The following is a 23,803-nucleotide window of genomic DNA, read 5'->3' as shown; positions in this document are numbered from 1 at the left end:
TATTCCTTGGGAGCTTTAAGAAAGAAATTAAATCTCCCTTTGAACTTTAAAACAGACTTGCAGTTTTGCACTGATATGACAAATTTTCTGATTTTTCTTCTACCTTTTTAAAAAATATTTTATTATTTTTATTTTTATGTGTATGCATGTATTGCCTGCATGTAAGTAAGTGCACCTGTGTCGTGCAATGCCTGCAGAGGACAGAAGAGACTGTCAGATCCCCTGGAACTGGAGTTACAGACAGTTGTTAACTGCCATGTAGGTGCTGGGATTCGAACCCAGGTCTCCTGCAAGAACAGTCAGTATTCTTAACCTCTGAGCTATCTCTCTAGAACCTTTCTTCTATCTTTTGCCTTTAAATTTTTGTATGTACAGGCATGGTGGTGCACGCCTTTAATCTCAGCACTCATGAGGCAGAGGCAGACAGATCTCTACATAGTGAGTTCCAGGCCAGCCAGTACTACATTAGTAAGACCCTGTCTTAAAACAAAAATTGTGGTGTGTGTATTCATGTGTGTGCAGCACCCATGAATGAAAGTCATTCAAGTGCCATCCATCTTTTTGAATAAATATTTTTATTTCCTCTGAGAATTTCATACAATATATTTTGATCATATTCACCTCCTCCCTGTAACTCAGCCCAGATCTACTCCTACCTCCCTATTCCTCCAACTTCATGCCATCTTTGTAGTTAATTTAATAACTCATCAACCGCAACTGTCCATATACCTCTAGATGTAAGGCCATCCACTGGAGCATGGTCAACCTAACAGAAGCCACACAATTAAAGAAACTGACTCTCCCTCTCCCAGAAGTCATCAATTGTCCATAGCTCCTCAGGTAGAGGGCTCATGAACCCTTTTCCCGTCAGTGCTAGAATGTTGACTGACTTGATCTTGTGTAGGTCTTGACAGAGATTCTCATCAACCTGGACTTGCCAAGTAACTGGGCCCCCAGGATCCACCATTCTACCTCCCCGGTGCTGGGATTATAAACTTGAGCCTGGCTCTTTTATATGGGGTTCTGTGGGATCACACTGAGGTGCTCGTGCTTGCCAGGCAAGCACTTTAATGAGCTATCTCTCCAACCCCCTGCTTTTAAAATGTATATGTATTGTGCATGTGTGTGGTATCCATGTGTATATGGTATATACATGTGTGCACGTGTTGGGTGGGTATGCTTGTCTATGCAGGCACCTGTGGAAGTCAGAAATTGATACCCAGATGTCTTCCTCAATTCCTTCTCCACCTGGTCTTTTGAGACAGAGTCTTTCACTGAGTCTAGAGTATTCAGGTTCTGCTAGGCCTCTTTGCCCCCCAAGTGCTGGGGTTACAGATGCATACTACCATGCCCAGCTTTTTTTATTGGTGCTAGAGATGCAAATGCAGGTCCTCATGCTTGTGTGGGCAAGCACTTTACCCACTGAGCCAGCCCTCAGTTATTTTAAAAACATAGAAAATCTAGAATGCCTTTAAAAGTTTTCAGACCTTAAGTCCAAGTGAAGGGTGTTTCCTCTACCTTCCTTCTGTTCCTGAAATGGTCTGTGTCACATCACTACACTGTGTCCCTTTTTTTTTAATCCTTTCTAGAAGTAATACAGTGTAGATGAGTATGTATACACTAATTTTACTGTGCAAAAGATTGTTAATATGTCAAACCTTCTTTTTCATTGTACATAATCAAATCCCCGTTTCTCCAATGCATGTCAGCTATTGGATGTGAGTGTAGATGTGTTTCAGAACTAGCACACAAGAAGTGCATCAACAGCGTTTTGTTTTGCTTCGCTTTCTCTTCAGCATTTTCCTGCCTCACACAATCATCCTTTCTCCCTCCCATGGCCTCTCTGCGTGTCCTTCTCCTCCTACTGACATACCCTCCTCAGACAGTACATCTCACACTTTACTTTTACAAGCCAATTCATAGATGTTCTATAAAACAGAGGATTCTCCAGTCATGGGATGGCAAGATGGTTCAGCAGGTAAAGATGCTTCTCATCAAACCTGACAACCCAAGTTCAATCCCAGGGACTGACAAGTTGGAAGGAGAGAACTGACTCCTACAAGTCGTCCTCTGATCTCCACACACATGCACACAGCATGCAAATAAGTAAATATAATAAAAACATTTTTAAAAGAATTTCATCATCACACAAGTTTCTGGAGTTTGGGAGTTAGAAAGTTCCATGGGGGACTGGAGAGATGGCTCAGTGATTAAGAACACTGGCTGTTCTTGCAGAGGACTCAACTCAAGTTTAGTTCCCAGCACCCATCTAATGGCTCGCAATCATCTATAAGGCCACTTTCAGGGGAGCCTACGCCCTCTTCTGGCCTCTATGGGCACTGCATGCACATGGTGCACTTACATACATGCAGGCAAAACACTCATGCACCTGAAATAATTTTAAAAGAAAAAGAAAGATCCACGGGTTTCATTATTACAAGGCCTCTGTGACTCCGACAGGATGGTGCTACTGTGAATCTTCAGAGACATATCAGTAAGCAAGGCTCCAAAACCTATTGGTCACATTATTTTTGTGGGGAGCACCGTAAAAGACAATACTTACTGCAGAAAACCCTTTAGGCAGTGCTCACAAGCAACCCCAGCCTGCTAGAAACTCAGCGTAAATAACCCACCTATACTGAGCAGGAGAGATTACACAGTGAGGAAGAACCTCAGTGCATGGGGGAAAGGGGGTGGGGGCTGCGTGCCCAGGCCTAGCCCAGCAGGGTGAGTGTCAGATTCTACAGATCTTTGTGTCACTTTTCCTTCTCTGTAGATAATAGTTCCTAAAACTTATTCTAACTGGAAATGGTAATTATTCTGCAGTGTGGTTAATCCTAGATGTTGATTTGGTTTTGTGCTTCCATTAATTAAGACACTCACAGGCTTCTGATTTCATCAGCATATAGGTTGGCGACTGCCCCAGTAAGCCAGGCAGTTGGCATGGCTCTGGAAACACACTGCCAAGGGTCGGATCTCACTCCCTCTCCTGGCAAGCTCTACATCCTCATGCAAGGCATTTAAAGAAGTTTATGCCTCAGATCACTAATCTGTAAAATAGCAGTAAAAATAGTTACTATGTCAGAGGTGATTGTGAAGAACTAAGTATCCTCAACCACCCAGACCTATTAGACATGCCAGCCCCAGCTAATGTCACTGTGCTTCTAATAATTATTATTACCTAGAAACAAATGACATTATTCTTTATAATGGAGTTCACACCCATGCTCTAGAGTGGATGAGCCAATTTAGGGAATGTTCTTTATTGTTCTTACCCATGCAGTGTTGAATTTGTAGAGCAAAAAGTAGGATCCTCCCAGCTCATTTGTTCAGCCATGAAGCAACAATTGCCCTCCAACACCTCCACATTTTCCTTACGAACATGTTGGAAAATATCAGAATTTCCAAATAACAAACCAAGACAAAGCACATTTTAAGAAACAGGTACAGGGCCCTGTAGTTCACATTTGCAATCTCAGCACTCAGGAGGCTGAGGCAGGAGGATTGCCACTAGCTCAAGGCTAAGCTGGGTTATACAGAGATTACTAAACCAGCCAAAACTGCATACCAAAACCCTGTCTCTTTTTAGTTAACATTTTTGGATTTATTTATTTTTATTTTATATGTATGAGTGCTTTGCCTGCATGTATATGTGTACCCATGTCATGCAGAAAAGGGCATCAGATCACCTGGAATGGAATTGCAGATGGCTATTAGCTGTCATGTGGGTGCTGGAAATCAGGCCTAGGTCCTCTTCAACAGCAGCCATTGCTCTTAACTGCAGAGGTAGGTGGACCTCTGTGAGAGTGAGGCCAGCCTGATCCACATAGCAAGTTCTAGGCCAGCTATGGCTACAGGGAGACCCTGTCTCAAAAAGATAAAAACAAAACAAACAAAAACAACAACAACAACAGCAAAACATTAAGAGATGATTAAAAATAAGGAAGAGTTGGTGCTAGAGTGATAACTTAGTCGTTAAGAGCATTGGCTGCTCTTGCAGAGGACCCAGGTTGGGTTCCCAACACCCACATGGCAGCCAGCAACTATCTGTTAACTTTAGTTCCAGGGTTTCCGACGCCCTCTTCTGGCCTCTGAGGACATTGCATACCACTGATAGACTTACATACAGCAGACAAAACAATCATTCATGTAAAACAAAAATAAATGAATTTTTAAAATAAGGATGTTACCAACAATCCAGAAGTTAAGGCTACATGAAATTAAGGAGATTCATGAACCTCACTCAGTATAAAGTGAACTTGTCTAAGGGTGGCAAGGGGGAGGGTGTGAAAGGAGACTGCTTTAGGGGCAGAGAGGGAAAGGGTTCCTCTTGCAGTTCCATGCTATGAGTGTTCTGATTATCAAGTAACTAGGAGAGAGTTCTTTTTCTAAGTTAAATCTTGGTATTTTAGGTGATACATAGTTCAAGATAAGAAACTGCTGTTGAATGAGTATCCACCATGCCAGATGCCCTATGAAACACGTAAACCTTCCTTCATCATGGCTAAGGTGAATGGAAATGAGAAAAAGTAAATTGAATTTAGAATTAATTATATGAAACCACACACCTGGAATTTTAAATGAAAAGAAGAAATTACTAGCAGCAAGCTCCAATTGGCCCTAGAATAATTTCCTGAGAAGTTAAAAAGTTATTCTGTCACTTGGCTTGTTTGGATTAAGGCTGGCTAATCCACTGAGAGACTGAAGGGAGAGCCAGACCTGTGCCTGGTAAGCCTTCTCCATCTGATTTTCCCTAATGCACTAGCTGCTGTTCTCGTAGAAATCCATGACATGTTATCTATGTTGTTGAGTGTGTTTCTACAGTGCTCTTATGAGGCCTTCAGCTGAAACATGTCTGCAATCCATTAGATGATGGTTGTAGCATAGCCTGGAAGCCCTAGCCAGATCTTTTGAAATTCCAGAGAAGTCATGTCAAGCAGAAACTTTGGTCTCCACGGTTTTTATTAGAAACAAATGAAAGGAAGCACAAGCAAACCAATGAGCTTGTGACATGTAGTGCTACACAACCAGGATGCCCCGGGTTCTCTGTCTCTTGGATCAATGAGCTCAGTGCGAGCCTGGATCCGCTCACTGTAGCTCTAAACCCTCACAGAGGCCTGTGACAGCAAAATTTCACATTGATATTGATTTTAGTACTTGAAATATGCGGAAAATATCCCTTTTCTAAGTGGCTTGCTGCATTGCTTCTTCAGTGTGTTTGTCCAAAAAAACCAGCTTATGTAACTATGTGGAATAAAACTCTGACGTTTTAATTTTATGTCTGCTTAGACACTCTGAAGCAGAAAGCATTCCTGAATTCTAAAGCTTTATTTGAAACATCTTGTCCACCCATCTTTATTTCTTTGATAATGTCACAAAGTATTTCTAGACAAATTGCTGATGATGAAGCAATGTGCTATTAAATTTATAATACAGAATTAATGTTGTCAGTGGTGCTATTTTTACCTTTTTATTTTTATTTAATATTTTGGAGTCTTTTCAAATCAAATCACTAATGCATGCCAAGAAAAATGTAGAGAAGAAAAAATTGTTCTTAATCCAGGTAAATTTCCTCATTTGGAATTATGCAAATTGATACGAACAATCATTATGTCTTCATTATCATCAGTAAATAACTAATTTTTTTCATCAGAATGAATTTCTTGATACTTTCATTCCTGCCACTGTGGATGGTAGGACAACTTTTCTCTGGCATTTGAAGACATTTTTGAAACTGTCACATTCTCAAAGCTTCAAATCCTAACTCCCTAGAATACATTGCAATTGACATGCTCTTTTTCTGCCTGAAAATTCTACAACAAATGGCGAATGATAATTATAGAGCAATACCTCGATATGGTTAGAGTTGGTTGAGTCTGTGAGCATGCTCTTTGTGTCCACATGAGTGAAGATTGATTGTGACCGACAGGCAAGTGTTTTGGTGGTTTGCTTTTTAGCAGTGCAATAAAGTTGCCATTATAGTGGTCAGAAACCACAAGCTCAACATTCACATGTGAGATTTTGTTTGTGTCTTATTATGTTAATACATTCTTTTCATATATAGCGTTTGGGATTTTTGTAAACAAAAAAAATTTTCTTCATTACTTTTGTCTTCTACTTTCCCATATTATCAACGTATACCATAGTTTTTCCTAAGATTATAGAAGTTAAACAATAAGTTGAATATCCAGAAATGAAAATTGATGAAATTTTCATTTGCAGACTAGGTCAGAGGTCACATAACAGTAGCTGTTAACCAGTGCCTGTTGACTAGAACTGATGTCTCTGTGTCGTTTGGTGCAAATGATGCTTTTAAAGATTATGAATTGATTTGCCAACGTTTAAAACTTAGACCATGTCACACAGTCTAGGTATTTGTCTTAAAAAGTTTGATTTGGTCCTTATGTAGCAGATGGTGATTAACACAGAAACCCACAACTGGCCAATATGCAGAGAACAAGAGGCTACAGAGTGCTCATCCCTGAACAGGATATCTATTTCAAACATCTGCCTCCCAAGGATCAAGGCTTATTGCAGAAGAGGGAGTTTGAAAAGATTGTAAGACCCAGAGGTGATGGATGACCACAAGGGAAACAGAGTTTTCAGACAGCTGGTCAGTTACTCATATGAACTCACAGCAATGATGACATCACACACAAGTCCCAGGCAAGCTCAAAACGGAAAAAGCCCAGCATAGACATGGGGAAGTGGGTAAAAAAAATCCCAACACAACCCAAGGAAATTTTTGGCAGCTGATGGCTGCTGAGCGGGAAAAGATAGACTTTTACAGGGATAGGACTTTTGGTAGGTTGGCCAGGCTCCGTTGGCTCTTGTTGGACACATGCTGAGGAACATACGGAAACACAAATCAGACTCTATAGGCCCTATTATATATACAGTGGGGAGCAGTGTGCAGAAGTGCTGATAGGGGAGGGGATCTAAATACCATCAAATTATATTGTAAGAAAATTGCAAAAATTCAATTTAAAAAGTCTGATTTGATGCCCGGTATAGTGGTACACACCTTTAATCCCAGCCCTTGGGAGGTAGAGGCAGGCAGATCTCTGTGAGATGGAGGCCAGCCTGGTCTATATAGTGAGTTCTAGGCAGGTTGGGGCTAGGGAGTCCCTGTCAAAAAAAAAATTGTGATTTGGTAGCACTGAACTTGCATTTAGCTAGGCTGAATCATGATCAGAATATTCCATAGATCTTGTGACATCTACCATGCCCCTGATATTCCTCATCACCATAGCCTACGTCCCTCATCAATACATTGCCCACTCTCCTCATCACCATAGCCCACCCTTCTCATCACCACAGCCCACCTCCTTCACCACCACAGCCCACCCCTCATCACAACTGAACAGCACTTACTATTTTTTCTTCTTTAGCTGTTACTTAACTGACCCCTATAAGTACTCAACTCTGTAACCTTTCAACAAAGTGTGTGTGTGTGTGTGTGTGTGTGTGTGTGTGTGTGTGTGTGTGTTAACTTCAGGTTGAATAGTGGGGATGCAGATATAGATCAGTGACAGAGCACATGCTACCACACATGAGGCCCTGGTTTCCCAGGTACCAAAATAAAAGTGGTAATAAAGGGAACAAAATAAATTAAACTGAACAAAATCATTTTACTCATGACAGCCATGTCATGCACTCTTCAGTAGTTATTGAAATTTCTTCGCTGTTAAACCTTTAATTGACAAAAAAAAATCCCATACTATTTTGAGGAAAAAGAGTTTAAGAAAAGGAAAACATATATATTAATGTTACAAAGTGAAAACTGGAGCACTCTTCATTGATTGTTCTACAGACACAGAGATCTAAACTAACGTTAAAATCTGCCTTTGAGGTTAACTGCTAATGGAAGTTTGTTATTTTTTTTTCTTCTCTTTTTGAGACAGGGTCTCCCTGTAACCCCCAGCTGTCCTGGAACTCGCTATGTAGACCAGGCTGGCCTCAACACAGAGATCCACATGCCTGTGTCTCCCAAGTGCTGGGATTAAAGGCATGCACCACCATGCCCGGCGGAAGTTTGTTCTTACTTCCAGAAATAAACCTAAATCAACTTTATACAACCTTTCTGAACTCTCATGTACCAGATTATAGATTGTCTCTGTTTGTCTCTGTCTATCTCTATCTCTCTCTGTCTCTGTCTCTCTCTTTCTCTCTCTCTCAGCTTGCTATGAATCTTAGAACAACTCTTGATCACATTAAGCTAAACAACTCTTCCATAATAACAGATTGTCATGAACCATGCCTCATATACTGAGTGATGGCAGAGAGGAGAGGAATGCAAGATAAACTTGGGGCTGATTCCCTAAATCAGGGAGTATGTGGAAGCCCAGCATCAACATGAATACTTCTAGGACTGTCTCTACCAACATCTAAACTTGGTTTCACTAAAGCCACCAGAAACTTCCTTGGCTTTTACCTGTTTTCATCTAGAAATCTAAATCAGAATGCTCATGTATGAGTTATGTCAACCTTGAGCAGAATGACTCTCCATTCTGATTGCTAACCTGGGTAACCCATCATGGCCAAAATGAGAGCAGATGACTCATGGATATGTCATGCATTGTGATTATTGCTGAGATTCTGCCTAACTAAAGAGCACTGGAATTTCAAGGATAAGCAAATACATAAACTGCCATTTTGCACAAAGAAAATACTAGAAGATTTTATATCCTTTCCCCTATAGACAGTATTCTTTATTAAGACTTTTGCTCACCGTAGCTCCTACAGAAAGCCTGCATTTTGGTATATTATCTTTTTTAATTAAATTTTTTTAATAATTAAAGTTCTTTATATCTTTTAGAGTAGACATATGTATGCATTGTAGAAAGATCAAAACAGTTAACATATCTGTAAGCTCACCTATGTATTTTTATGTTAAGAACACTTAAAATCTATTTACCAATTTGGGAATATGAAGTACGTATTATTACCTGCAGCCACTACATTGTGCAAATATATTCCTCCATGCTAATGGTAATTTTGTGTGCTGATGTACTACCTTCCACTCTTTGTGAAATGGTTCCATGCCTGTCTCTGGACTCTCCCCATGACTCTGTGTAATAAGCCTCAGCTTCTCTGTCTGTACAATAAAGTCATACCCATCTCATGGGGATGTTTCTCATCTATAAAATATAGCAATGCCTGTCTCCTAGGAGTTAATATTCCATGTGAGACCTCAGTAGAATGGTCGACATTGGGCTGGAGAGATGGCTCAGCAGTTAAGAGTACATACTGCTCTAACAGAAGACCCGAGTTGTTTCCAGCACCCACATCAGGCAGCTCACAGTTGCCTATAACTCCAGCTTCAGGGAATCCAATGTCTCTGGCCTCCTCAGGCACCTCCACTCACATGTACATATACTCCTCACATACATATAATTTTAAAATAATAAAAATAAATATTTTTTTTAAAAAGCATAGTCACCTTTTTGTCTCTACATTTCCACATCATAATCATGTAAGCACAATTTTCTATTTTTAAAATATTACATTATGACTGTTTCACATCACTGTAATTTTACATCATAATTTTATTGGCTGTGATAGTCTATCCATTATTGCTGAGCACTTACATTGTTCCAGTTTCCCACTATGAAAAATTAATTTTGGAATGAGAGGTTGGGACTCTTTTTCTCACCTTAGAACAGAGTCCCAGATACAGCATGAGAGGGATAGTACAACCACTCCTTAGATGGGCTCTGTCTATTCACAGCAACGCTACCTATCTAGAAGGGAATGAGTTCACTCTTCCTTGTCAGCACTAAGCCTCATGTGTGGGGAAATAGCACCTGGCTTTATCTTGCCTCTCTATTATTTCTAGTGAAATTGGACTTTTTTCCATGCTTGTCTCCTCTGCTTTGTCAATTTGTTGTGTTTCTGGCTATTCATTTATCCTTCAACTTCGTTGGTGACTGGTGAGGAGTGCACTTGATCATCTCTTGGGAAGGAAAGGGTAGCACATCTGCCCTTGGTACTATCAACCATGCCTTCCTGCACAGACCCGAGCCACCATGGAAAACAGAGGGCCTGCTTCCTGCTTTTCCTTCATATCTGTGAAGCTGCCTGAAGAAAGGAGAGGGCAGGGCTTGATCTATGTGCTTTTAAGTCACAGGCAATTTATAACACATGCAAGCTGCATGGGTCATTGGAAACCACAAAGCACACATGCTCATCTCACCAATCTAAGAAATGAAGATAGCATGTTAGCTTTGGATGTGTTCCACACCTTGTTCTTGACAGAACCCAAACTAGAACCCAGGTGTTCTGGCCCCCAGCCCAGCACCTTGCCATCTTCTGTAGTCCTGTAGCCCCAGCATTCTTCAACAGATATTTTAAACAACCCAAAAGCAAGGAAGTCTTTCTGGCTAATTCCTGTCCTTGTTCTACTTTACAGCAGCCTCATGAATCAACCTCACCCTTTCCAAGTGAGCTTTTCCTTAAGGATAATGAAATCAGGAGTTGAAGACAGCTTAGATTAGGCCCCTTTCACAAACTTTTGAGACAGGCTCCAAGATAAGATGCTTCTCTGAGCAATTGCAGTAACATCGCCCACCATCAATAGTTGATAAGCTTGGGTGAAAAGGATGTCAGATTCTGTAAATATTTCCCACTTGCCAAGATTAGCAGTTCATTGATTTTAAACAGTGAGGTTTGCCTGGAAAATCGCCTGTCTGAATGGTGGGGTATTATTACTCTCTGACACTATTCAGTGCCTAGGGAGCATGTATTTTGCTCCTGGTTTTTCTTGCACCTATTTTTTTTTTTCCTGGAAAGATACCTAGTAATAATACACCAGCTCCTGAAAGCATTTTCTGTGTCTTGTGAAGGCCAAACAGCAAAGCAGTCTTGATGATCCTCTGCCCAAACATGCCTCCAGTCAAAAATGAGTGTGACACCGTATATGCTGAAGTAAAGCATCATTCATAACTGTAATTTAATTGTAGCTGGCACAACCTTGCAGATATGTTCTGTTTTGATGCTTTTTAAAAAATTGTTGATCTTGAAATGCTCTTTGAAGTTTTGGATATTAATTTTTTAATATTTATTTTTTATGTGTATGAATGTATTGCCTACATGTGTGTAAGTGCACCTGTATCATGCAATGCTCGCAGAGGTCAGAAGAGGGCATCAAGTCCCCTGGAGCTGGAGTTATAGAAGGTTGTTAGCTGCCATGTGGGTGCTAGGAATCGAACCCAGGTCCTCTGCAAGAGCAGCCAGTGCTCTTAACTGCTGAGCCATGGATGTTAAATCTTACTGTAGGAATAAAAATATAGTAATCAGCCTTTCCCTAGCTGCTCATTAGACAGTGTTTATTGTTATAGCAACAACTAGAAAGTGTCAAGTTAGACAGGTCTCTGATTACAAAGATATATGGGATACTTTGGTCCATTTTTTCTCATCTTAAAATTTCTACTCCACTTAGAAGTTGTGTTATCACCCGTTGCCCAGTTACTGTCAATTTGTCCAACTCCTGTTTTAGCCATATTTGGCATATAAATGAGTTGTAAATAAATTTATCGTAGTAAAATGTTCTTTTTTATTTTATTAGATAAATAAAATGTAAACAAATAGTCTATTGAAGAACTAGGTAGAAGGGGTTGGGGGAAATGGCTAACTGAGTAAAGTGGTTGCTGCCCAACCATGAGGACTTGAATTCAAGTCCCCAGCACCCACATAAAAGCACAATGGTTCATATCTGTAACCCCAGTTCTGGTGGGTAGAGACAGGTGGTTCCTAGGGACTCACTGACCAGCTAATCACAACAAGCTCCAGGTTCAATGAGAGACCCTGTCTCAGAAAATAAGGTGGTGGGGTAGAGAGATGTTTCAGCAATTAAGAGTACATATTGTTCTCAGAAAGGATCCTCAGTTCCCAGCAGCCATGCCAGGCAGCTAACAACCTCCTATAACTCCAGCTCCAAGGGGTCTGATGCCTGTAATCTCTACAGGCACCTGCACTCACATGCACATACCCACACCAGCAGACACATATGCATACACCTAATTAATAATAAAATAAATATTTAAAAAATAAGGTAGAGAATGACAGAGGAAGACACCCAACATCAACTTCTGATCTCCATATGCACAGGCAAGAGCACCACATACTGCATGTGTGAACACATTCTCTCTCTCTCTCTCTCTCTCTCTCTCTCACACACACACACACACACACACACACACACACACAGAGAGAGAGAGAGAAAAAATCTCATGTTCTTTTAAAACAAAAAAATATGGATATATAGATAGATATAGAAGTGCATTAGCATTCTAAATTCCATTAGAAAGGAAGGAAAGTATATTTGTTTCACAAAACTGATAATTATTTATAGCAATTGATATTACTTAATGCATGTATATATTTAGGGTTTTGTTACAATCATGTCCTTTTTGCCTTAAGCAATGAAATTATTTCCTGTATGACATTTCCCGCCATCTTCCTTATGAAAGTAAGAATATTTATGAAGCTGTGGCTTAGCAAGAAGAGAAGGAAAATCATGTCCTTTCTGACCTCTAGAAGCAGTATAGCGCACTGAAAGAGCTTTGTGCTGGGTGAGCAAGTGTGGATGCCCCTAGCTCAGCTGTAACACTAGTGTTTGTTAAATGAGTGGGTCATAGAGTAAATATATAACACCCTTGAAACTTCAGTTCCCCATTTATGCAGTTAGGACCTGAAGCAGACCTCTCTTTGCCCCCATGGCTCTATGCTTTCCTCATGGAAGCAGTGTTTCCCGTCTTCTGGTATCTTTTGCTGTACAACATCTCAAAGATGGCTGTAATGGGGTGCAGTGGCAGATTTTAGCAGAGCTATGTTTCACTTGTTTTTATCAATCTATCTCTTTCCACTTGGAAACATTCTTTGCCTAATTTTACAAGAAGCCAGTGATGGAGCAGTTTATGAAGGTTTTAGGCTGAACACCTTTTCTAATGCTGTAAACATGGGAAGTTAGATTCCCTGAATTATTTATATCCTGAAATAGAAATTTTACATACATCTTTATACCTGTACTAACCTCAATTCTTAACTTGGTAGGCTATGTATACTTACACATTTGTTTAGCTACAGAAAGTCTTGTTTTACTATTTTAGAGCCAAACCACCCAATCAAATACATGCTTGGGAACATTTATCCTACTTAGCTTATTCTGTCTGAAACTTCCACTCGTATAAATAACCTCCCCAGGAAGAGGTTGCAAGGGCAAAGATCAACTCAGAGAGAGAGAGAGAGAGAGAGAGAGAGAGAGAGAAAATTGAGAAGAGAAGAAAAATCATATGAGTGTATCAGCTTATTTTTTACGTGTAGATTATAGATTTCTGGTATAAAATTGTCATCTTAAGTAAGTCAGTAGAATACCAAGCATAGTCATATTCAAATACAACTGCAGCATCCACTTAATGGGTCATTATACAGACATTAAAATTATCTCTATGAGGAATTCTTAATGATATAGCAAATGGCTTTTAACATGTTAACTGAGGAAACAGAAAAAAAATGTATTATAGTTTGATCTCAACTGAGGGAAATAAAAACATCAACATATTAACTGCAATTTTCTCTAGGTGACTATATTGTTTTATGAAAACATTCTTCCCTCTATTTTACTATTTTTTTTTAACCTTTTTGAGACAGGGTCTCCTTGTAGCCCCAGCTGTCCTGGAACTCACTATATAGACCAGGCTGGCCTTGAACTCACAGAGATCCTCCTGCCTCTGCCTCCCAAGTGCTGGGACTACAGGCGTGGGCCACTACACCCCACTCTATTTTACTTTTAAAAAGCTCAGCTAGTCCTTAAAAGATTTTAGAGTTACCTCTTCAGAGGGGGGAATGTTAGAGTAGCCAAAAGGCCCATAAAAATAAATAAAGAAGAAAAAAAAGTGATGGGGAGATATGGGAGGCATTGGAGGGGAGGAAGTGGGCATGGATTCGATCAAAACACCTTATATACATGTATGAAATTCTCAATAAATTTTTTAAGTTAAAAAAAATGCTCAGCTAGTAATTTTTTATAAAAATTAAAAATCCAAATTACACTGTGCATCTCTTTTTGTTATTGCAATTTTGAATTCTCCAATGCCTGTAACTCACAGAAGAATGAGCCCATAGGAAGGACAACTCAGGTGTCCAACTTATTTCTGAGGCATAGCAACAGCCATGGCTCAGCTACGGTGAGACCAGCAGCATGAGTCATTCTTAGAAGAGCAAAAGAAACTGATGGTCTTTTGGGCAAAAACAAAAAAAGTTAAGCATCAGGTATAACTTTTTGAAACTATATGCAGAGGCCATCCCAACATAAGAGCAGAGTATTCAGGTCACTCTGGGTCTAGGGGTGATCTTGAGTCTAGAATTGAGCCCAGAACAGGGCAGAGTTGCACATGTAGAGGCCATTGAGCATGAAAACACATGGTGGATTCTGGCAATTATGATTATGTATTACAGTAAGGGCAAGCACAGAATATAAAAGAAATGGAAGGCCAATGTGAAGAAAGTCACAGGAGAAGAATTGTTGCTGTCTCCAAATGTCACATTCAGCAATGTGGCCTCTGCCCTGCAGGTGACAAGAAGCCATTAGAGATTTCTAAGCTGCAGATTTACATAAGAGTTGCATTTTAGAAAGGTTATTCTGGTGGTGGTGCGGGGAGAGAGGGAGAAATAAGAGGCTCAGAAGGATGTTCTTAGGGTGGTCTAAGCAGAGGTAAACAGCCTGCTGGGGCAGTGACAAGAGAGGTGAAGAGGACAGAGCAGACACGAGGCACTGCAATCAGACTTGGGTCCATCCTGCAATCTGCTGGGTGTGCTGTGTGAGGAGAAAGAGCCAGGAGGAATCCCAGACTCTGGCTGGCATCATTAAGTGGATAGAGGTGTCACAGGAATGGGGATCATAGGAGAGGATGCTGGGAATGAATAGACTTTAGTTTGGAGTATATTTTCACTTCTTTCATCTTTCCTTTCCTCCTAGCTTCTCCTGCCTTTCCACCCTTTCTGCACAATCTTCTTACTATGGATTCTTTTCTTCTCTCTACTTTCTTCTCCCACTCTTCCTTCTTTCCCACTCATTCATTTAGTTATTCAGTAAACTGTTGTGAAACCCTTCCTGTATACCAGGCACTCTCCCAGCCACAATGTCCTTGGTCAGTTTCTGTGTTTCTTCATCCACTGTGGAAGAAAATCATTTTTGTAGGCACAACTGCTGAATGTCTCTACTCAGGACACAGCAAGTTAGACAGAAGACATGAAATGTTTAGCTTCTTTGGCACTGCATAATAGAGGTTTTATTTTATTTTTATCAAATTGTATTTATTATATTTTTTTATGCATGTAAGGGAATTGCCTGCATGTGTGTAAGTGTACCTGTGTCATGCAGTGCCCACAGAGGTCAGAAGAGGATGTCAGATCCCCTGGAACTGGAGTTATGGACTATTACTAGCTGCCATGTGGGTGTCAGAATCAAACCCAGGTCCTCTGTAAGAGCAGCCAGTGCTTTTAGCTGCTGAGCCATCTCCCCAGCCCCAATAATAGAGGTTTTATATTGGAACAACTACTAATGGTCATTTTCTTTACAGGTAGTGCCATTATTTCTGTTGTGTTTCTAAAAGAGAATTTGAGAGCCTCGGATTTACTAGGTGAGTATTTAATTCATGTAATATAACAGTACTTAATAAATACTACTCTAAAATGTATACTTTCAAAACAGAATAACTAATAAAATAGATGCCGATCTCATTTGGGTGAACATCATTCTATACTGGAGCCCTTGCCTTTTCTCACATAAAATTCCTCCAGTTTCATTGTGCCCACTGTTCACGTTATTGGCTATAGCAAATTATGAATGGTATTGTTGCTGATGCTGTGATATTTTTATGAACATAATAAAATTCAGCAAAAACATCCCTAACAGACTGCTATACTTGAAAGTTCATATTTGTTATATTGTTATATTTTTGCTGCAGAAAGTTGAAAGCCACAAAAATTTGATCCACTAAATAACTACCTATTGTATCTAGTTCCTTCCAAAATTAACACAGATGTTTGCTCTTTAAAAAATTTATTTTGAAGGGTTGGAGAGATGGCTTAGTGGGTAAAGTATGCAAGCATAAGGACCTGAATTCAGATCCCCAGTACCTACATAAAAAAAAAAAATTCTTTATTTAGGAATAAAATTATTAATAGAACATAACAGTAGGCTTTGCTGGCTGTAATAAACATTTCTGTGATATACCAAAGCTATCATGTATTCATTATATCTTTTTGCTTTTGTTGGAAAGCTCATTGGTGAGAAAAATTATGGCAATTTCTATCTTCTCCCTTGACAAAATCCTGCTTGAATTTCTGCTGACATATGATCATGAATGCAGATACTTTAGGCACTTTAAATAAAACAATGCCTACCCTCTTCTAGGGAGATCCTATTTTAAAAAGAAAAAAAAAAGTGATCTCTAAATTTAACACCAGTGTTGGTATGTTGAGCATTTATTTTCCCTGATCACGTTTCCCTGGAGCCTAATGTCTTGAAAGTGTTTTCACTTTTTCTTTTCCTCTTTGGTTTGATTTTGCTAGTAGAGTTTTTAGTCAATATTGTCAAGTTTTTCATGGTTAAAGACTTATCCTAAATGCATTCATATGTGAATTCTATCTTTTCCAACAGATTATTTTTATACATCCTTTTTATATGTTGTGGTTTATAGGATCATTTGGGAAAGTCAGAGGAAATCAGAAATAATAATGACCAATACCTGAGTTTTAAAGGCCAAAAAGTTAAGTTTCATAATATTTTTTTTATTTGTCAAATGTCTCAAGGAAACTTTGAATCCTTTTATCTAACATCTGCTATCTTTGGTAGTTACTGGTTGATTACTAATTAAATTAACCAAATTTAATGAGCTCATATAGATAGGTATAATGAAGGATTTGCTAATTATCTTGACTATTAGTGGTAATTATGATTGAATCCCTGTCCTAGTTTCCTTTCTGCTGCTGTGTTAAAAATACTCTGACAAAAGCAACTTTATGGGAGAAACAGCTTATTTGTCCTACAACGCCAGGATGCTGACATCACTGTAGGGAAGTCCCAGCAGGAACTTGAAGCAGCTGGTCACATCTGCAGTAAAAGCAGAGAGAGATGAATGCTCCTGCAGGTGCTGCTCAGCCCACTTCTACTCTTAAACAATTCGGGAACCAAGCCCAAGGAATGGTACTGCTGACTTTCAGGCTGGGTCTTCCCTCATTAATGAACATAATTAAGTCAGTTCTCCACAGACATGCCCACAGGCCAACCTAGACAATTCCTCATTGAGACTCTCTTCCCATCTCACTCTACATCAAGCTGACAGTTAAAACTACCCATCATAATCCCTGACTATAAATAACTTACATTCCATGATAAAATATACAAATAAGTTTTTAGATAGAAAATACTGTGTCATACTGATGTGAGCCTTTTGAACACTTTCTGAAACTCGGGACTACTGATGTTTGGGGCTGTAGAATTCTTCACTGTAGGGTGCTATGCTCTACATTATAATCCTTTTACCTACACTAGATGCCTCTAGCACCCTCAAGTAGTTATAGTAAGCAAAATTGTCCTTAGATGTTACTAATGTCCCCTTGAAGGGCAAAATCACCCCATCTTGAAACCACTCCAAGCTCTGTCAGGAAACGTAAGCAAAGTGATATTTGAATTGCTCTGACAGCTAGTCTGGACAGGCATAGGCCCATGCAGGACATGGAAGATGGCATTCTGAGGAAATAACCAACACAGGAAGTGTGAAAAAGGCACAGAAAACATAAAATAAGTTTCTCTTTTATCCTCTACTACAACTGTTAACTATAAGAATTAGGACAAAATTAATGAAAATAAAAATAATTTTTAAAAAAACTAAGATGAACTAAACATTACTAGAGACAAAAAAATCAGTCTTCCTCTCATGAATCCAAATCTGGATTCAATTTCTGCTGTGCATTATGTGGATTATGTATTGTTATTTTGAGAAATACAACTGTCTCTCACTATGAGTGACATAATTACTATGCTAGCTGCATTCCCCAGAGATTTCCAAAAGGTGATACTAGAAATAACAAAGAATGGGAGCTCTCCTGTAGGCACTCATCAAGTTAACTCTTAATGATCCTTTGATGTTTGTATGTTAATGACAGCTAGAATCTAGTAAATACTTCCTTTTGCCATGTACTGTGCTATATTTTACATAGAATATCTCACTTAAATGTGGGAACAACCCATTTCCAGAAAGAAAATCTAGCTCTCAAAGAGATTAAATATCTCACCCAGGATGCCCGGCATGGTAGAGCACACCTTTAGTCCCAGTGCTGGGGAGGTAGAGGTAGGTGGATCTCTGTGAGTTTGAGGCCAGACTGGTCTACATATCGAGTTCCAGGCCAGCTGGGGCTACAGGGAGACCCTGTCTCAAAAAGACCAAAAAAAGAAAATAAGAAAATAACTTGACCATGGTCATAACTGGCAGGAAACACAGCAGTATTCTGAAATGGAAGCCTGAAAAAGCAAGAGCTAAGGGTTTAGGATACACTTTAGTATCAGGAAGCTATGTGACCTGTGCAGCTTTATAAATCAGCTCTTTAAGTCTCAATGTTCTCATCTTTAAAAGGAAGTTTCTATTATCTACCCCACAGAATTAAATGACTGCATGTATTAAAACTCTGAAAGAGCTGGAAAGATGACTCAGCAGTTAAAAGCACCAGCTGCTCTTGTAGAAGATCCAAATTCAGTTCCCAGCACCCACATGGCAGCTTATACCCATCCCTAATGCCAGTTCCAGGGGAGTTGGACACCCTCTTCTAACCTCTGCCGGCAGCGCACACATGTGGTGCGCTTGCATATGTGCAGGCAAACCATCACATACACATAAAATAAAAATAAACACATCAAAAAAAGAAAAAATGTATTTTAAAAACTGAGAATGGGGTCTATTCCATAGTAAGTAATCAAAAAATATTAGCCATTAATTTATTACTGCTACAAGCACCACAACATACTTTAATCCAAAAGCTTTGATTTGGATATATCTGTGTAACATTTCCCACAACTCTAGTTTAGGTTTTGAGTTTGGTAGGTTTAACTTTCTAACTGAATGTTTTTTGAGTAGTGATAGACAACTGTTAAGTTACATTTGTTTCATACTATACTTAAAGGTGGTCAGTTCTTGCCTTTAATGTAGTGACATGAAGGGAAAAGGGCTTTGAGTCACCTATTCCTCCTTTGAGTCACACACCCTTTCCTTCAACAAGAAATGTCATAGGAGTATTGTTATCTAAACTGTAATAACTTATTTTATACTTGGGGAAGTCTAGGGAAGGCCTTTTCCCCAGCTTCATTCAGTAATGTGTTAACTCACATGGTTTTGTGTGTGTGTGTGTGTGTGTGTGTGTGTGTGTGCGCGCACGCGCGCGCGCATGCACGCACGCCTTTATTACTTTTGCCTTGAGAAAATGTGGTTCTTTCCATTAAAAGCAAAGAATGCATTTTTTTCTTCACAGAGACTAAAACCAAACAGGGGAAAGGGTAGCTAGTGGTGTTTTCTTAAAGATTAACATATGAGCATGCTAAAAATTAAATTGTCAAAATGTGAGAAGGAATATCATTTATTTTCCCCTGCTTCAAGCAAATGAAAGTTTGTTTTTCGTGATGGAACAAATGGAGGTTTGGGGCCATGTGGAAACAAGCTGAACTAATTTATTGCCAAATGTTGCTCTGTGGCTATGAAACTTTTCACCACTAGCCTCAAAAAATGACCTCACAAAAGCCATGTCTGAAAGGAATCGCCAGCCATTATTAACTCAGTGACAGGGTTTGGCCCCTGCTCTGATTCTTAGTGGATTAATAATTTTAAATTATTTTAATGATTATTTTTCCTTTTAAAAAGTACCAGACTTCTCTCTCCCCTTCAGCTAGCCAAAAACTATGGTGTTTTCCATTCTCTTCTCCCTCAGTCATCAAAAGTATCAAATCTAATAGTTTGTGAGAACTGAGTTGATTTAGGTCCAGACAATGTCATCATCAAAATAAAAATTACAGTCAACTCATCAGCACTCCCCAGAGAGACCAGTAACTTGATTACTTCAAGTTACCTACAAAGGCATTCCCCAGAAGGCTGATGTGAGACCAAGGCCACCTATTTTCTCTCTTCTCACCTGCTGCCCCAAGATCAGCATGGTTGGGTCCATTGTCTAGAATAGGAATCCAGCCAAGCGAAGCATCATTCTAATTAAGAGGATAGAGCAGCCTCAAGATTTTGAGCCTTTCTGATAGCAGGTCCAGGACTATTTGAGTCTTCCCAGTCTAGGACTCCTTTGGGGCCATCTGCAATGAGCCTGAGGAATCTGGAATGACTGCCCCCAGGTATTAAGGAGTCCACTTCACTCTGTGACTTCTGGTATCCCACAAAAGCAATCCTTGGACTATCATCAATCCAGAGACATTGTGGAGCCCAAGGAATTGTTTGGAGTCAGATTAGCTGAAAAATTTAAAACTCTTTAAGGCTCCCAGAAGTCAGAACAAGCCAGACTCCAGAAGTGAGAAAATAGCAGTTGACATCCAACTGGAGAGTGGGAACAAAAATTCTAGAAGATTCAGAATTTCAGTCAAGAGGAGAGTGTCTAGTAGTGAACAAGGCATCGGCTGAAGAATTTCAAACATCTGCCTGACCTGTAAGGAGCTAGTAAACATCTGTCTGACTTGGCAAAGGAGCTAGCAAACAGGAACCCACAGAGAGGCCTGATTCCAGGCTCAGGTTCTTCCATCCTGTTCTTCTTGTGTCGTTCTATCCATGAGTGTCTACAGGAGGCTTTTGTAACAGACCAGTAGCTTCCTGGGACAAAGTCTGCATTCTCACAACTAGCCCATTAAAAGTATTTCCAAAGTATAAAATGCTTCTCAAAACACTACTTCAGAGCAATATAAATAGTCAAATATGTTTAGAAACGAAGACAACCTCATCATCTTCTAGGTAATTCATGATAAACATCAACACATTAGTGGATCAGAGGTCTTCCAGTAAAAGAACTACTCATCTCTCCCCAAGTATATTTGACAGTTTTGGAATATCTTTTTAACCTGGTTCTAAGGAACTCCAGTTTGGGAATGCTCTCCTAAAACAACCTAAAGGGCCAGAAATTACCTGAGACTAATCAAGGATCCCAGGGACCTCTGCCAGGAGGAATCAACTCCTCTGTCTAGCCTCAATGTTTGCTCAGTGTGACTCCGAGAGCTCCACTCAAGTAGACCACCATGTGAATATGGCCTGGAGCTTTCCATTAGACAGCCCTGTCCCTTAATGCATCCACAAGGCATTCAAATGTAAGAATGAAGAAAATAGATTACCTGGATTCCAAGCTAAGCTTTCTATTTGCTACCTGGAAAATACCAGGCAAAATAGCTAATTCCCTTTCTGATTTATTTTCTTCATTTGTCAAATGTGTACAGTAATAAAGGATTTTCATTATCCATTGTGCACATTACATAGTATATAGTACAGGATTTATATCTATGTTGTAATAATATAATTAGGCAATGGTAAACAGTTGGTAAACTATACAAAGTTCTGCTTTCTGCAGATTTAGTAACTTGTAGGCAATTGTAATCTAAAAATATTAAGTGGAAAATTCCAGAAATAAGCAATTTGTAAAGTTTTAAATAACTTGTTAAAATATATTGTCTTTATTGTTCTTTTTATTATTATTATTGTTCAATTTTTATTTTACTTAATTATAAATTAAGCTTTATCATAATTGTAAAGATTACATTAGTCATGAATAAAGCATTTAGGATTGTATTTATTAGGTTTGTGTGTGAATGTGTGTGGTATACATGTGTGGTCTATACACACGTGGATGAAAATGCATGCATGTGGAGGCAAGAGGAGGATCTTGGGTATCCTGCTCTATCCATCTCTGCCTTATTCCATTGAGACAGGGTCTCCCACTGAATTTGAAGCTAAACTGACCACCAACAAGCCCCAGTGATCCTCCTACCTCCACCTCCCACAGTACTGAAGTTTCAAGGTTGTACGTGGCCACACTCAGCTTTTGATGTAGGTGCTAGGGATTTGAACTCAGGCATTTGAGCAACAAGAACTCTTACCTGTTGATCCATCTCTCCAACCCACTATTATATTTTTTTGTATCATACATTTTTTTTGAAGATTTTATTTTTATTTTGTGTATATGAATATTTTGCCTGCATGTATATAAGTGCATGCATGTCTGGTACCCATAGAGGCCAGAAGAGGGCATGGGTTCCCCTATAACTGGAGTTAAAGATGGGTATAAGCTGCCATGTGGGTGCTGGGAACTGAACCCAGGTCATCCAGAAGAGCAGCCAGTGCTATTAACCATCTCTCCAGCCCTATCATGACATTTTAATGTTGCAAGTCATAATATGACTCCCATATCAGCCATTCTTGTCTATGAAATCAATAGTTTAAAGAATTCCCCTTGCCTAGCCCTTCCAGGATACCTGGTCTCGCTCCTGTCAAGAGAAGGGATTAGCTTGTATTATTTGGGTTTTGGTGGTTTTGGTCTTTTTTTTTTTTTTTTTTTGAAAAAGGGTCTCCCTGAAGCCCCAGCTGACCTGGAACTCTTTATGTAGACCAGGCTGGCCTCGAACTCACAGAGATCTGCCTGTCTCTGCCTCATGAGCACTGGGACCAAAGGCATGTGCCACCACACCCAGACTTTGTTTTTTGTTTTGAAATGCAACAAAGATGTATAAATAGGTGCCCAGAAAGCAAATGTAGAAGCAGGCATGAAACAGGGACAGTGTTCAAAGTGAAGCAAAGAAATAAAACTACCTTCAAATAATGGAATCCTTTGCAAACTTAAAAGAGTGAGACTGTCCTACATCTCCAAGGTGTTCTGATAAGTGGAAGTAGGATACAAAATATGTCTATAATATGCTCTTGCTTGTGTAAAAAAAATAAAAACAGGACTCATGCACACCCATGCACAAAACAGCTCTGAAAAGAAAGTCTCGGGAACTAATCCTTGTGGTTAACTCTGGACAGGGTATGAGAGACACTTTTCACTGATTGCCTTCACGAACTCCTGTAATTTCATACCATGTACACGTTACTCAAAATTATATTAAAACATAGAAAAGTTAGTTGGCACTCAATGTTGTTCAATGAGGTAAAGAAAATCTTTATAAATATACAAAAGAAATAGTTGGAAGTTTCTGAGACATTTTAGCAAGTATTCAATGGATTTATGCTACTTTATCTTGTCAGGTTTAGAAAACTGGTTTTTACTATCCCTCCTAAGAACCTAATTTGAAAAAGTTATTTTACATAATCCTTTGTTTTGCAAAGAAAAGACATGACTGAAATATATTTCCTCCAGGTTCTTATGTGTTTTTATTATTTTGTTTTTATTGCCATGTTTAATAAATGTATATTGTTTTTCATTTTAAAAGTTCTTATTAGAAATAGCGTTAAAATTATGTATATAATCTTGTCTTCATAAAATATTACAAAATAGCTCCTGGCCCGCTCTCCCGCCCTCAGGCCTCCTTGGGGTAAGTCTACTGTGCAGCCCTCCGCGCCTTGACTCCGCCAGCCACGCTCACCCTTCCATCTCCCCCACTGTTCTCTACTCCTAGGTTGGGCCCAATGCCATTCCTAGTCTTGGGGCCCCAGACACCTGGGGAGCCAGTGCTGATTCCTGACCCCGTTCACCCCGACCGGCTTGGTGCCTTCCTTGGGCCCAAGGAGCACTGCCTCTAGACCCGGCCACGCCCTCACCTCTCTCTGCTTCCCTG

The 23,803-nt window shown here is 39.6% G+C and overlaps 1 protein-coding gene across 1 annotated transcript in view; it reads left to right on the top strand.

Annotated features, from left to right (window-relative positions):
- Positions 1–23,803, top strand: part of Nipal2 (NIPA like domain containing 2) — a 96,225-nt gene that overhangs the window by 34,806 nt on the left and 37,616 nt on the right. Inside the window, exon 3 of the mRNA XM_029562790.1 lies at positions 15,582–15,641. Coding sequence (XP_029418650.1) covers positions 15,582–15,641 — 60 coding nt within the window. The remainder of the gene's footprint in view (positions 1–15,581; positions 15,642–23,803) is intronic.

This window comes from Nannospalax galili, unplaced genomic scaffold (assembly GCF_000622305.1).
Source record: "Nannospalax galili isolate Female #2095 unplaced genomic scaffold, S.galili_v1.0 scaffold334, whole genome shotgun sequence".
NCBI lineage: Eukaryota > Metazoa > Chordata > Mammalia > Rodentia > Spalacidae > Nannospalax > Nannospalax galili.
Note: the sequence above shows the minus strand (reverse complement) of the source record. Positions and strands in the feature narration are given on the sequence as shown.